Genomic DNA, 15,526 nt, shown 5'->3' with positions numbered 1-15,526 from the left:
TTTTCTTCTTAGTTCACTGTTTTAAGAAATCTTTAATTGGTTTCAGATCAATCTTCTGTCAGAGATAATTTGAAACTTAGCCACAGAACTTGGCCGATTCTATCAGCTGCAGAGGAGTGACCCTAACCAACCTTTCAATTTAGTTGAGAGGATTGTAAAAACTCTTTTTGAGCACATCAGAACAGCCAGGTGTACAATGCTATCCTGCTAGTAATGCTGAGTTAACAAGGAAAGGACAGAAAGGAGGGCAGAGGACATACTGAGGCATCTAGTAAAGAAGAAAGCAGTTTAAAATAACCCAAGAAACTGTTGCAGTACTTTTCAATCTGCTCCTCAGTATCAGCTGTTTTCTGCGTAGCTTGTATTGCATCACCTTTCCCAGTTACACTGATGTCACACTTCAGGTATCCCTTGGCTCCTGTCCTAATGTCAGCAGGGTCTGTGAGAAGCGCCCACTTGTCACAAAACTGATGACCTGTAAGAAGGACAAGCTTAAACACTCAAATAGAGAATGCAAAACAAATGCAAATATTTTCCTCTTCACTCCCAGAAAGGGCACATCAAACAACATTTGTGCTTCCAGGACTGTGCTTGTTTATCAGACACAGCTAGAGGGTCCAAAATGTTGTGTGACAAAAAAGACAAACAAAGGATTGATCCAGAGCTCATTAGAAAAAAAAGCCCATTTTCATCTGTGTTTACTGAGATCACTGACTAAAGCCCAGTGGAAGGCTGGGTGGTACTTCAGCAGCTGATGATCTCAGAACTCTGCAGCAGCAAAACCCTTTCTGGGAGCTGTGGCCAGGTGTAACACTGGCAGACAGCTAAGAAACAGAGGAAAGAGGGTGGACAGCCACCAGAAGAAGAAGAAGAAGTAGCCAGGAGCAGGTTCAGCTCCATCTTTCAAGGGGGAAAATGCACACGACAATTCACCCTAAACAGCCCTTGATGTAGCACTGCTTCAACAACTCCCTTGAGAAAGGTCCTAACATCCTACATTAAGTCCTTGGACATCACCCTGGGTGTATACAGGAGTGGGAAGGAGAGAGCACAGTGTACCAGGGATATGAGCTCAAGATCAACCCTCAGAAACCACCCTCCTGCTAAAGTGTGAGCAGGACATACAGGAGAGAATTCAGAGACTAACACAGTCTGAGTACAGACAAAAGCTGCTCACTTCAGATAGGCCATTTCTCTCTAGTGACTGTTGCAGGAGCCCTGAAGAAAGGGTGGCTTGAATAACTTCACACTTTTGTCATACCTGTGTGACATGTACAGCAAGTGGCCTAAATGCATTCTTTCCCAAAGACCAAGAGCCCAGGTCCTTGAGTAATTATGGAAGAGAGGTATATTTTTTGTGAATGTTTTGGTTGTAAAAACACATTAAAAAAGGGATAGATGATCTTTTCTTAGCTTCAAATTTCAGAAAGCACTGGACAACTCTGAAGATGACAAGACAAGAGGACCCATGGTCACCTCTTTGTCATCTTCACTCTCCTATTCTTTTCTGCTCCTTCATTTGCCTCATGCTCTCCTCACTATTCCTTCTACTCTCCATCCTGCTCTCCCTCCCTCCACTCCTTCTACCCCAACACACACAGCAGAGCTTTGGATGCTCTACAGCAAATGAGTGAAGTTGGGTTTTGTAGAACTGCCCACTCTGACCACTTAAAGAGAAGCCATCCTTGATAAGTGCTTCCCACCAATGAGCAGGTTGACAAAGTGTTTTCAGTGTTGAACTTTTCCCCAACAGTTTGGCTGCTATCCAAATACAAACACAACACTTCCAAAAACTTTTAAGTCTGTCCCTCGGCATAAACCACAAGCATCTAAACAGAAAAGCAGCACATCTCCCTCTCCTTCCCTGCTTTACATCTCATTTAACAGACAAAATGGGCAGAAAATGCACCACTTACCCGGCTGACTGTACACTGTCCCCAGATCTACTTTAAAGGAGCCTATCAGCACACTCCCAATCAATTTGTTGTGCATAACCTGTTAAAAAGGTTAAAGAAGGGTTAAAGAATGTCACTACCTCTCTTCCCAGTCAGCATAAGAAAGAGCAATCGAGGCAAAGATCACATTTGGTTCAGAGGTAATAAGCAGCAACATCCAGCACCACCCAAAACTGGGGACGCATAGCCACAGAAGGTACAGTAAGCATTTGAAATATGTTCCCTACCCAATATTGTGCCAATTTAGAAAACAATACAGTGGCATCTGAGCAGAATCACACAGGTTCATCCCAGGTCCTAGGATTATATAAAGCAGCAATTAGATGGATGTGTCTCCAGAGTAGATGCACTTATAGTACTTATTCTGGCAGTTTTAAATAAATCATAATGAACGTAAACACACGGGGCAAAACTGGTTTCACTGAAGAAATTTTATCACTTTCTGTGTATAGCTAAATTGCTGTAAGAACTGAGTACACTCAGAGGACAAAGAATTGAAGTGTTTCTTTGCAACATTTCAATGTGCACAGAAACCAAGAGACTCAATTCTGATTTACCCCCCACAATACTAATGAAATCAGAGGAGTAATATAGATGTAAATGAGATGGCAAGCAGGCCCCAGCAAGTCTGTCTCCTTATTCTTCATGCCAAGTAATGAATTCAATTTAATTTAATTCAAATTTAATTAATAATTTTCAATTACCATGATTCCCAGATCTATTTATCTCCTTGTCTGGTTTTCAAATACTTGTATGTGGCTCACTTCACAGATAAGGCAGAGGCTAGAACTGTATTTCTCAAAAAATGTATATCACCTGTTTTCAGAAGAGCTTAAAAGGTTGAAATCTATTTCTTGGCTGTGGAAAAGCCTCTGAAAGCAGGATGAATTTTCTGGAACACCTTGACCAAATTGCAAAGAGAAACCAAGCCCATTCAAGTCCACAGAAGCTAACTCTAAACACTGGAAGTAAACAACTAAGCCTCTGACAGCATGTCAGGAATCTGGAAGACCTCATACCCTTTCTTTGGACCTACACTTCCTGGATTGGGATACACGACTTCTGCAATTTTGCACTGGATTTGTAATGTGACTTTATTTTGGGTATTTCTCAAATGCAGGAGATATAAATTTCAAAGTAAAGATCACTGATGCTTTCATCAAGACTCACCAGAAAATTCAGGTTTCCAGTTGCAGTATAATGTCATTCTCTGTTAAGGGGCTGGGGCCACTGTGCCTCTGTGATTTAGGGAACACACTCAGTTGTCCTTGGTAATTCCTCACTTCAGCAGTATTTCAGTACTAATTAGCAGGTGCTGATAAATTGAAAGTCTCATTTTCCTCTCAAATGCAGGGTTTGGATACGGCTACACTAACTGCTGAACTGATGGACAAGGGCACTAATCTCCTTTGTTTTCCTTGAGCTTTCATATGCAGATAAATTCATTTGTACAGATTAAGCAAATTCAGTGCATGAATGCTGGTAATGGAGGCTGCCAACCTTTGTTTCTCCTTAAGTGAGATTCATGCTAAGCAAGTGCTGTGAAACTTTCCATCCCTCAGGGTTTCCTTCACTCCCAGCACACACATTTCCTCTGTTTCTACTCCCCTGAGAGACTGCATTCTCCAAAACTGTGTTGCAAGGTAATGAATCTCTGTTTTCAGTACCATACATAAGCACTGCACTGGGTTAGTTTGTTGTTGTTTGTGGGGGTTTTTTTAAAAGTAATTTTTATCTAGAGGATCTTTAATTTCTTAGTGTTGCACCTTCATCAGGCATAAATCAAATAAGTTTGCTGAGCCTGATGAAACCATGCAGATATACAGCAGATAAAGGTGACACATTTTGCCACATCCCCAATACACTCAGAAAGATGGCACTCTCCCCTCCATCACTGGATATATGGAATCTTTATCAAAAGAATGTGAGATTGGAAAGACTGGCCATATCTTGGAGAAAAATGACTACATGTCCCCCAACAGCAGCAGCAGCACACAAGAGTTGATGCCTTGGCACTGTGCTCATATGAACCATGTCAGAAACACATATAGGGGCCATACACTGGGATGTGAGTCATAGCAGCAAGGAGACATCTGCTCCCATGCAAAATAGGAGTAATTTTCAGCCTGTAGTAAATTCTGTCCTCAGAGATAAGAGCAGATTAGGTCTGTAGATACCTCCTGTATGAACTTCATATATGTGAGCTGTGCATGTGATACAGGGGAGTTCAAGTGAGCCTTAGGATTCAGACTGACAATTTACTACCAGCATTGAAAACCTAGTTGTCCAGCTGGCCATGTGTAAATGAACACTTTTTATTCTGTAGGAAAAAGTCACTCTATTAGCAGCCCAGAAAAGCAAGTATAAGATGTGCCCTATAGGTCCTGACCACCGCTTGTCTCTGTTAAGCACAATCAGCAGAAACCCTTTCCTGGTGTACAGTTTGAAATTGACAAAGCATTTCAGAGAAAAAGAACCTTTCCTCAAGCAACAACTCACTATTTATTTGCAGAGAAATATCTGGCAAAGTGGATGGACTTTTGGAAAAAAAAAAACAAAAAAACAAACAAAAAAAAAACCCCAGTTCATGAAGGGCATAGCCTGTGGTATTTCTAAATAGTACAAATACAGCATTGTCCAGAGTCTAGTGAGATCTTTAATTCCTCAGAAACCTTGCTAAATGCGGTGATGAGTCTCAGACAAGATAATTAACATGGCTCCATAGACTTGGACTTCCAAACTGCACATCATTATCTAATGCCCCAAGTCCAAAAGCATATGTGTCTTCCAGCAGGACTGTTCTGAGATGCCACAGAATCATAGAATCATTAAGGTTGGAAAATACCTTTAAGATCATCAAGTCCACCTGTTAACCTAGCACTGCCAGGTTCACCACTAAACCATGTCCCCAAGTGCCACATCTACACATCTTTTGAATACCTCCAGGGATGGTGACTCAACCAGTTCCCTGGGCAGCCTGTTCCAGAGCCTGACCACCCTTTCAGTGAATATTTTTTTTTTAATATCCTCCCCTGGCAACACTTGAGGCCATTTCCTCTTGTCCTATCACTTATTACTCCGGAGAAAAGACCGACTCCCATCTGTCTATAACCTCCTTTCAGGTAATAGTAGAGAGCAATAAGGTCCCTCCATAGCTTCGCTGGAACCTTACTTGCAGTGAGCAGTGGAAGCATCACTGAACACTTGGAGCCCACTCCCGTGCTGACAGCAACCAGCCACTGGCACTCCCAGACAGCTCAAGAGCCACTGCTGAGGATAAAGTACCTGGACTAGTTTAGTTAGAAACAAGTTGTACTTGAGGAATTGAGATAAGCCAGACATTTCAACTCAGTCATTTGAATCAAGTGGCAGCTTGAAATTTAAAGGGATGATGACCATGCTAACAAAAGTGAGCTAATCTGAATTTTCTCATTCTATCTTGTCAATTGCCAAGCCAGCAACGACTGTCCTTGAAAAGGCAGACTAAATCTTCCTTTAGGGTTATGTTCCTTCAAATCACTGCCAGCTGCTTCTCCTCTTTTTCCTCTCCTTTATCCTTTTTCTTTCCCACACTACATGCTGACTTTATAGCACTCTTGGTACCTAAAATTATTTCTCTTTTTAATTACATTAGGAATCATTTAGAGCCAAAGTTACACAAACAACAATGACCTTTACGTACTGTGCTAAGCTTTCCCAGGTACTTACAGAGATGTTGATTATTTTGTCGAACAGCAACACTTGTGGTCCAACGAAATCAAACACAAAGTACTGTGGGAAAAGGTGACAGCAGATCAGAATCATCCTTGTGATGGCAGCCAGCACAGTCAGCCGAATGGTTCAACTCTTTGGGTTGCCACATAGAGTCCTGGTGAGACACTGAGGGTGCTGGGGAGGCACTGGTGGACACAGCAAAACCCTTTCCTTGCCCCCAGCTCGTGTCAGCTGTGGCCCAGACTAGAGGGTATTGTCAAAGGGACAGGAGGCACAAGGAAACCCAAAGGACCTGTTGGTTTCTGGGGTTGTTTTGGTCTTGTTTGTCACCAGCTGGAACAAGCATATGTTAAGGAAAGGCTGAAACAGTGAAACAATAGGAAGGGAAATGGGCAGGGTGAGCAGCACTATAGACCATGCTCCCAAGTAGATAATTTGAAAAACTGCAACAGCAGTGGGAGTTGAGCAGAATTAATTGAAGAGGGTGGGGAACAGGATGGATAGTGTTTGAGAAGAGAAAGAGCAAACAGAACTAAACCGAACAGAGCTGTTGCTGGTGCTTGACCCCCTGGACCGACCTCCCACTTCAGACATGCAGGTTCTACAAACTTAATTCATCCCCTTTTGGGCTACTAAATAATAGCGTACACCCAGAGCCACTGAAGAAAGTGTCTTCTTTAAGGGAAAGCACCTACCTCGTTGTAGAAAGGGGCATTCGTGCCTTCCTTTACTGTTGTTTGCTTTTTCTCATCACCTATCTCAATGATCACCACAGGATCGATGTTCTCACCCACCAGCTGCCTGGCCTCAATGATAGTGATGGCAATCTGTGGGGCACAAGGATACCAGGCACATTCCTGGGCTCAGGTCCAGTCTGCCTGAGGAATTCAGAGGCACTTAAGGGCTGTCACTCCCTGCTCACCTGATAGTTCTGGGCTTTCAGCTCCTCTTCGTGAATTCTAGTCACCAGCTTTGCCCTGTTTAAATGACAAAACAGGTCATTAGGCATTTCTAGGCAAGAGCTGGTACTCAGACACATGTTGGAAAGACTTCTCAGCACTAAGCTAGTATTGTTTATGGCAGGTAGCTTTGTTGTGAACTGTTAGGCTTGATTTCAGCAGCAGAGACCACCTTTGTTCTCATATACTTGTTAATAGGGAAATGTTTGGCATCCACACAAACCAGTGCAGCTACCTGTCATGCATGGGAGTGATTTCACTTACTGATCCCATCAAACCTGACTCCATTCCTCCCCTGAATGAAAAAAACAAGTGCACAAGCCCTTTGGTATAGAGATTGCTGTTCCCTCTGGCTTGTTTTCTTTAACAAAGTTCATTAGCACAGTTGAGGCACTCACAGGATCTATTTCAATCTCTCCCTGCACTGGATAGCATCTGTTGATATCTTTGAGCTGACAATATTTTGCTGACAAGTACATCCCACTCTGTATGTGGGAGAGCAGGAATAAAGGGATCACTGCCATCAGTAAATGGATTATCTGTCAACAGATGTATTGTTCTAGGGCAATGCCATTCCTGAGAAGGATGGAAAAGGTGTTTTGAGGAATATTAGATAAGATACACAAAAGAGCACCTTTTCCTCTTTGGGCTTAGGGATCCAAAAACATTGGACAGAGCATTGCTGTTCATTGAGTCTTCCTCTTCCTCTTCTCCTCTTCCAAGGTTGTCATGGAGAAGAATTGCACTTTCATCATGATCACCTGATGAAGAAAACAAACAAGAAAGTAAAACTCCCATCTGATTTCTTCTAGCAAAAAGGTCACGTGGAGCAGAGCAGTGGATTTATCAGCATGAACTGAATATTTTATTTTTTGGGGGGGTGTCCCAGTTAGAGATAAGTAGTGGTTTGTATTGAGCAGCATTGATTGCAGTAGCAGCTCCCCTCCTGTGCAAAGCACCAGGTAGGTACAGAAGACAGACAAAACTTTGCTTCTGTTGCAAGGCAGGCAGGCACAAGCCAGCTCCACAAAGGTTCCTCCCCCAGCAATCTCATATAACATCTGCGCTCCCCAGCTGTCCTCCGGCTCTTGTCCAGCCTTCCTAGAACACAGGGAAGGTGAAATTGTCTCTGTATCTGTGTAGGCATAGCCTGATTTTCAGCCCTTGAGGAAAAGTCCATAGTTTTCCACCTGTAGCACCAAGTTCCCATGACTGCCCTCCCTATCCTATTTGCTCTAGAGCACATTGTTTGATTATGGGTTTGCAGTAGCCTCTATTGTTTGCTCTGAGGCTAAAGCAGATAAAACTTCTCCCCAGCTGGGAAGAATGCCTTGTAATTAGTAAGAAAATGATTTTTAGTTTTCTCTACTCCAACAACCCAAACCCCTTGCTCTGCTCTAAGGACCAGAGGATAAGCTTTTTAAAAATATTGTCCTTTAGCTTAATAATGCTTATGGTACAAAATAAGCATTCCTGTTTCTGCCCAAGCACCAGTCAAGACACATGTGACTGGTTTATTACAACACTGTACTTCAAGGGCTGCAAAAATAGTTCATGAGACTACAAAAATAAAACTATAGAAGGTGAAGATTTTATTGTTGCTAAACTACAGATCCTGGTGAATTGGTGGTGATAGGAGAGAAATGACAATGGTAGGATGTGCAGGGGAATGTATCCGTAGTTTGGAAACCAGTGGTGTGTTAAGGGAAAGAAACAGGAGAATTTGTGCATCCTATGGGTGTACCCACATCAAAATAAAATAAAATACAATAAAATAACTGCTGTATATTTAAGAGGAGAATTGCTACTAAGTAAAGTTCACGGCTTTATTGAGCCAGCCCATCCAGCCATCCTGGCCTACACAGTTTTCTAAAAGAAGAAGAACTTCTGGAGGAATTACACACCTGTAATGACTTATCCATCTCTAGAGTAGAAAAAAAAATACTTTCAAAAATATCTCTCTAATGTAAAAGTCAGACAGTTTTATTTTACTCCCACCTGCTCTTCCCAGTTGCAATATTGATTTATGAGGCCTTACCCAGTGCATCTTTGTTTGTAATAGTCAACCCTTTCTCGCCTTTTCTCTTCTTCTTCAGCTTCATGCCACCAAACAGCCCCTTTCTGAAAAAGTAAGGAAAATTGATCAGTGCAGTCTCTTCAAGGTCTTTTCTCTGCTGGACTCTAATTTAACTCAAGGAGGTGTTAAGAGGAAGTTTTGATTCCCAAGGAAGATCATTATATTCTGAATTTCCTTTTATTGGGAGAAAACAAGAGAAAGCTCTGATTTTACGCTTCATCTAATTTTGTTTATTTTTAAAATTTGCCCATGTACAGGCAAAAATAATGAGAGAAGAGCCAAAACTTCTGGCTGAAGAAAGGCAAGAAGATGCAAAGAAAGTAAATCAAAGAAGTTTCCGATCTACTGACTTCCCAACATGTCGTTCTTATGCCTGTGACAAGACCAGAGATAAAAGACAAATTACAGGATCCAGATCAAAAGCAGTTTTCCACTGAATTAAGATAAACATAAATGTATTTGTGTAAATTCCTTAGTGATGACACCCATGCTATCAGTGGCTCATACACCACAACAGCTTTGCCTTTTATTTAGTTAGTTCTCACTCCCTTCCATCAGTAAAGCTATGAACAGGCCTGGACAAGTGTTTCTCTTCAAGCTTTTTTAGAGAAATGCCTCTGCCCAGCATCAACTGTGTGGGGCTTATCTGCCTCCTTCCTGTACTGCATTTGGGAATCAAACCATCTGAAAACCAATCATGTCAGTTAAAAATCGGTGAGGTCCTTTTTCAGATCATGCCTGGATAAAGTGGCTCTGTAGCCTCATTAGGTCTTCCATATTCCTTGTCTTCAACTCAGTTTTAGCCCCAAATCCCTGCCAGGAGCCTGCCACAGTCATCCAGGAATGCAATGTGTTCACAAGGTGAGATGCAGGCAGGGAAGCATGGCCTTAGCTGGTTGCCATCGGAGGTAAACCATGGCAAGACATTCAGCAGGGACCCATGGTGCAGTTCTGCTTCTTGGGAAACTGATGGCAAACTCCCCATGGCCCCGAGACAGGAGACAGTACAGCTGCCAAGCTAAGCACCTAAAGCACCTCTCCCAGCATCAGCACGGGGCCAGGCTGGCTATTTAGAGGTCTCTACTGGTTGTCCTTTTCCTATTTTACTCTTCTATTGGTCCTGCAGCTCTTTAGTGAATAGAAGAAGTAGGGAGAACAGGGGGTGAAATGAAATATCCCTACAAACGTCATAGTATTTTCCTCTCAACAAAGATCCACCAGTCCCTCCTTGGTTACCAGCCAGCCTCATCCCACAAAACTCTTTGTTTGTCCCATGTCAGGCTCCAGGAGCACTGATCCTGCAACAGGACACCAATGGTGTTGTGATACTTTACAAGTACAGAATGAAGTATAACTACAAGACTAAGAACTTCAAGTCTCCAATTCACACCTGCTCTACTGCTCCAGCTTCTGCTCTGCCATACCCTACAGACAAGGAAGGAGCTGATACACTGACAGAGAAGAAAAGCTGCGGGAGAAAGGTGGGACTTCTTCCCCTTGCCCCTGAGCCCAGCTCAGCATGGCATCCATTCTTAGCAACATGGAAAAGAAACACCATTTTCTGCAATAAAGCTGTGCCCAGAGAGCTCCTTTCAACAGAAGATTTTGGAGGAGAGATGGGAAGATGCCAGCTGTCCTGCAACTGCCTCCCTGAAAGATTAAAGAGGGCAATTTAGCACAGTTATCCTTACACATTGGAAAAGTTTATCTTCATTGTTTTCTTATCTTTTCATCCTTTTTCAAAGTGTGTGTTTTCAAGGCATATGATTCATCATTCAAGAGGGAGTTGGGGCGTGGAAATCAAATCTCTGAGCACTGGAGCATGCAGTTCAAGTTTTCCAGGTCTTTAAATGTTTTTGGAGACTTGAATCAGTATTTAAAAATAACCCCTAGAGTCTGCACATGTCTTTTTACCAATCAAGGTCTGGTAAAGTAGCCACAGTAACACAGGAAACATACACGAAAGTTCTTCTTAATGGTAAACTGGACTGTGGTTGGAAAAGAAGTGGGCAGTAATGGAACCTTGGCTTTGAATGTCTCAACTAAAATAAAAAAATAAAAATGGGATAAGAAATCAATGGAACCAGACTGATCCTGAAAGACTATTTTCATTAAATAAAAGCCTGTGGACTTAAAATTTTGAATTAACCAGACCAATCTGAATTATACTCAGAAATCCAAAGTCATTGCAAATTATTCATCTAGCTTTATTTGATGGTGAAAATGTAAATCCCATTGTTGCAGATTTTAACTGCTTGCTGAAACCAATATAGTTCAGATTTTGTATTACACAGTAGTGAAATATGTGGCTCAGTTTGCAGGCAATTTGGTCTTTTTTCGATTTGAAATGTCAAGAAAAACATTTCAGCATATCTGAAACATTTAATTTTGAAATGTTAAAATTACATGGCTTTATATTTTGAAAATATACTTCTTTACACCTCTTTTTGAGAGCTGAACAATCACTGAATCCCACACAAATTTGTGAGCAGTGGTGTATTTCAACTCACCTAGGACTTCACTTTTATTAGTACATTGCTCTGTACTATTTTCCCAACTATTGGTTCCATTGGTTCAAGAGGAGCTCTCTGTGGTCATGATTTCATACTATAGTTCTTCCAAGGAAATAAACATGCTGCATAGTCCAGATGGAGATACAACCTATGCTGCTCGAGAATTTTGTGCTATTAAATCTACTGGCAAACAAACCAGGGACAGAGTCAAACACAGAGGATTTAGTAAAATGGCAGCATTTTTGGCCAGAAGCATGCAGTGACAAATTTTTTTTTTTCACTGTCATCAGAGAACTTGTTTGCCTAAATTGCTGTAGGCATAAAAACTTTCCTGGGGAAGCACACAGTCCAACTAGCCAAAACAAGCAGGCACCTACCAGCTGAAGGCACCTGATAGCAACCAGTGCTCAAACATCTGAAATCACCTGCAAACTCAAGGTGCATTTGGCTGTGGAGGAAAAGATATTGCAAACTGAAAAGAGAAGCTGATAATGTTTAAAAATTGTAGTCAGAGCAAGCAAATTAAGTTTACTGGTCAGGCCCAAGAGGAATGTCAGCAATGCCAGGAACAATAGCAGAAAACGCACAACTTCCGTGTGCAAAAGAACGCTAAAATTTGACAGTGTGAGTGGAAATATAATACCCAGATAAAACATGGCTCAAGCAAAGCAAGAGTCAGAGGGTGACTGGAGGAAATGACCACTAATAAAGCCTGATGTGGAAACTGGGCTGTCTTCCGTGATTCTTATGTTTATATAACACTGAAACTGCTTAAAGACAGAACTGCAGAGGGTACCACAGGGTGACAGATAGAGAAACAGCCAAGTTCACCATAACTAATGGTGCCAATCTAGGAAGTAAACTGTATTTCAGTCTCAGGTTTTTGGTCTGTCAGAAGTTTGGGCACAGGAGGGCATCAGGATGCACCTGAGCTCTTCTGCACCCATGGACCAAGGGCAGCTGTGACCATGAAGAGAAGTGTCCCTCAACAGTACCAGAGAGGCAGCAAGCACAAGTCGCCTGCAAGGGTCAGCTATGGGAAAGAAGAGTATGGGTTTGTTTGCCAAGATGGCAGGGCAGCACTCACTGTGCATGGGATTTGCCAGAGAGAAACTTCTCTGTAAGGGTCTAAACTAAGTAAATGAAGTTTTCAGGGAACTGAAGGTATCAGTCCCTCACAACAGAGAGGCTCCATCACTTTGATATGTAAACTACTTTTCATCCAGTGTCAGTATATACACTCTACTATTGTGCACATGGGTAACAGCCATGCTGCTTAATAAAACTATTTAGCCTTCTTAAAAATGTCTGTGGATACTCTTTTTGTGATAGATACTTTGCTCTCTTGGAAGGAAGAAAAAAGTAATCTTTCCTCAAACTTTCACAAACTGTTTCTCTTCAAACAGCATCTTCAACATAGCTGCTGAAAACTCAAAAATTACTCCATCCCCTCTGCCCAAAATGGTATAAATTTTAATAAGAGAAGGTTTCAGTCTTCTGTGTAGTTTCACCAGATTTGATAATGTCCCGATAGTTATTCCTGCCCATCTCTATCCCTAAGCCAGCCATAAAACTGTGTGCCACTTCTGGGTAAGCCCCAAAGATGTGAGGAAGTGCCTCCCATGTTCCCCACAGGACATCCTGGCTATTGGTGAGGCACAAACTTGGCACTACAAGAGCCTGGAAAATCAGGAGGGACTTGGGGCGTAGAAGTCATTCACCCATCATGGACCTGTGGTGAAGGTGGAGATTGTTAGTGTTGTGATAGTACTGACAAACTCAACAGCCCCCATATGCTACATGGTGCAGGAATACAGATCAAGATTTTCTTCCTTTCTGGATCCAGCAAGTTAACTTAAGACACAATTAAAAAATTTCATGTCCAAAGAGAAGCAGATGAAAGAATTCCTTCAGGCTACCAACAGGTTTCCTGTTTTAAGTGCCTTGATTAGAAGCAATTAAAAATCAGCCATCTCAGCTAACCAAGAACATTGCTTAGTTCAAAGAGAACTGAGTCTCCCAGCTCCTTTCATAGGGGGACTGTAAAAAAATCTGGAGATCAGACAACTTTTTCTCTTCTGCATATGTACAATAACAATGTGGGCTTTACTTTATGATTGTGATTCACTGAGGTGTTCTTGATATAAATAGTAAATAAGAGTGGGACACCAACCGTAACACAGCTGAGTACATGACTGTACTCAGATCATGGTGAATTTGAACCAGAACTCTGTAAATACAAAAGTTAATTTGCCATTACCAGTGCCACAAGTCCACTGGGTCTCTGAGTTAATTTTCATACTCTTTGAAAAAAAGACTCACAAATTGCATTCTCCTCTCATTAAGATTCACCCACAGCAGTTTCCAGCTTTTAAAAAAATCCTTTTGTGCTCTTTCTTTTTCATTTACATTTTCCCACCATCACAGAGGGTTCGTGATCACTTCTTGCACAGCATAATGTTCTCTCAGATTTCCAATAATTGCAATTTACAGTCTAATTTAAAGAAAAGTTGGCAAAAAAAGCACTTCAGGGTTGTTAGTACGACAGTACAAGTGACCTTACTAATTCAGAATTTCCTTGCAGTTTCTCCACGTCGTTTAGACTTAGTTTCTTCTTCCAGTAAAATCCTTTCAGAGGTGTGTGTGCTTGGAGAGTTGACGTATGAGGAGACTATCTTCTTGCTGTGGGAATGGTCACACATCATCCAGAGACAAATGGGCACCTCTGGAGTGCAGGTAATCTACTTCACTCTAGGCACTTACTGTATGATGGCAGAAAACACTTCTCCATCAGTTACAAGGTCAGAAGAATAAGCCAAGCCATCTAAATACAGGCATGTGTAGCTCGAGGAGAGACCTTCTGTCCCCTTCCACAGAGCCCCCTCTCAGTGCAGCTTTCCAGCTCTTGCTCAAGCAAAACCCAGTCTTGGGCTTAATCTGCATTAGATCAAGATGCTTATCAAGGTCTATTTTCATAGCCTTGAGCCTTGGGATGCCCTTTTCTAGTGCTGGTGTGTGAGCTGCGCTCCTGGTGGGCACAGAGGAATGAAACCAGGGAGTGAGATATGGAAACACAGAGGACAGACACAGATACAAACCCTGTTTTATCCAGCGTGTCCCCTGAGACCATCCAGTTCTCACGTGGCCATGGTGAGTGAGCTGCCAATGTGCTCCCGGCAGCAGAAAAATCCTTATTGGAGCAGCTACCCTGTTTTTTCCCCCCAAGTCCCTTCTTCCCTGGAAGCAGCAGTCTCAGCAAACTTTTTGGAACCATCAAAATTGTGCAGTTCAGGGATGATCAAAGGTTTGTGCAGCTCAGACCTGAGCCAGCTTCAGTGCCTCAGGATTGTAAAGCTATGGGTACAGAGACTGCCTTGACTGAGGAAGTGTTACAAACTGAAGAAAGAGGAAAAACCCTTGAGCCTTCTTACACATGAACATGAAATTGAATAGGTGCCTCTGTAATTTGCATTCTGTAAGGCGGCTTGGTGGGTGTTTTCTTTCAACAGAAGTTCATTTTCTGAGGAGTTTTGCAGTAGATCAAACTGTATTGCACAAGGTGAATAATTATCTACACATGATTGTTCTAATTTCCATCAAATAAACACAAGCAAAGGGAACGTAATTCTCGAGGTTCTAAAAATGTTTTATCCTTTCTTTCCAAATGCAAAAAAAAAGTAAATCAAAACCATGTCTCATTTTATCACTTCCACAATATGTACTAGTCAAGGAAATTGAAAGGAAAAGTAAATTATCTCATAATTTAAAAGTCTCATTTCAAAGAATACAACATAATTACAATACAAAGATGGGGTTTCAAAATGAAAAGCCTAATCAATCTAAAACAATCACATGAGCAGAGCTGGTTAATTCAACACCATTTTTTTATTACGCTAGTGTGTCATTTGTGATAATAAATGAAATCCCAGCAAGAAATTTATTGCACTACATTTAATTATCAAAGAGGGCTGAATAAAATAGCTTCTATGTTCTTGGGTATATGGAAAGTAAAAAAAATCTTAATAAGTGGGTAATGATGTACTAATTTCATGCCTTCTTTTCTCAGGATTTCAGAAGTTAAGGGAAGATTTTTCCTGTTTATTTATTTAATTTATTCTGCTTCCCAGTGCAGGGTTGCTTCGTACATTATACTGTCAGATCCTTCATCCTGTTTCAGCAATGAGCTTCCCTTTATTCCAAAATCCATTATTTCTACTGTGGTTCTTTCACAGTTTGGAGCTCTTATGAGCTGTCTTAACTTGTTTCCATTTTTCCTGCTTTCCCACTGGTTCCACTGTTTTGACAGGT

The 15,526-nt window shown here is 41.7% G+C and overlaps 1 protein-coding gene across 1 annotated transcript in view; it reads right to left on the bottom strand.

Moving 5' to 3' along the window:
* Window positions 1–15,526, bottom strand: part of FER1L6 (fer-1 like family member 6) — a 72,110-nt gene that overhangs the window by 53,795 nt on the left and 2,789 nt on the right. Inside the window, exons 2-8 of the mRNA XM_027726978.2 lie at window positions 8,667–8,749; window positions 7,263–7,389; window positions 6,592–6,646; window positions 6,365–6,496; window positions 5,664–5,726; window positions 1,917–1,995; window positions 319–475 (exon numbers count right to left, since the gene is read on the bottom strand). Of these exons, the coding sequence (XP_027582779.2) occupies window positions 319–475; window positions 1,917–1,995; window positions 5,664–5,726; window positions 6,365–6,496; window positions 6,592–6,646; window positions 7,263–7,389; window positions 8,667–8,730 (677 nt within the window). The 5' untranslated portion in view covers window positions 8,731–8,749. The remainder of the gene's footprint in view (window positions 1–318; window positions 476–1,916; window positions 1,996–5,663; window positions 5,727–6,364; window positions 6,497–6,591; window positions 6,647–7,262; window positions 7,390–8,666; window positions 8,750–15,526) is intronic.

The sequence above is a fragment of the Pipra filicauda genome, unplaced genomic scaffold, assembly GCF_003945595.2.
Source record: "Pipra filicauda isolate LSUMZ 115617 unplaced genomic scaffold, ASM394559v2 scaffold25_size4600443_pilon, whole genome shotgun sequence".
Classification (NCBI taxonomy): Eukaryota; Metazoa; Chordata; class Aves; order Passeriformes; family Pipridae; genus Pipra; species Pipra filicauda.
Note: the sequence above shows the minus strand (reverse complement) of the source record. Positions and strands in the feature narration are given on the sequence as shown.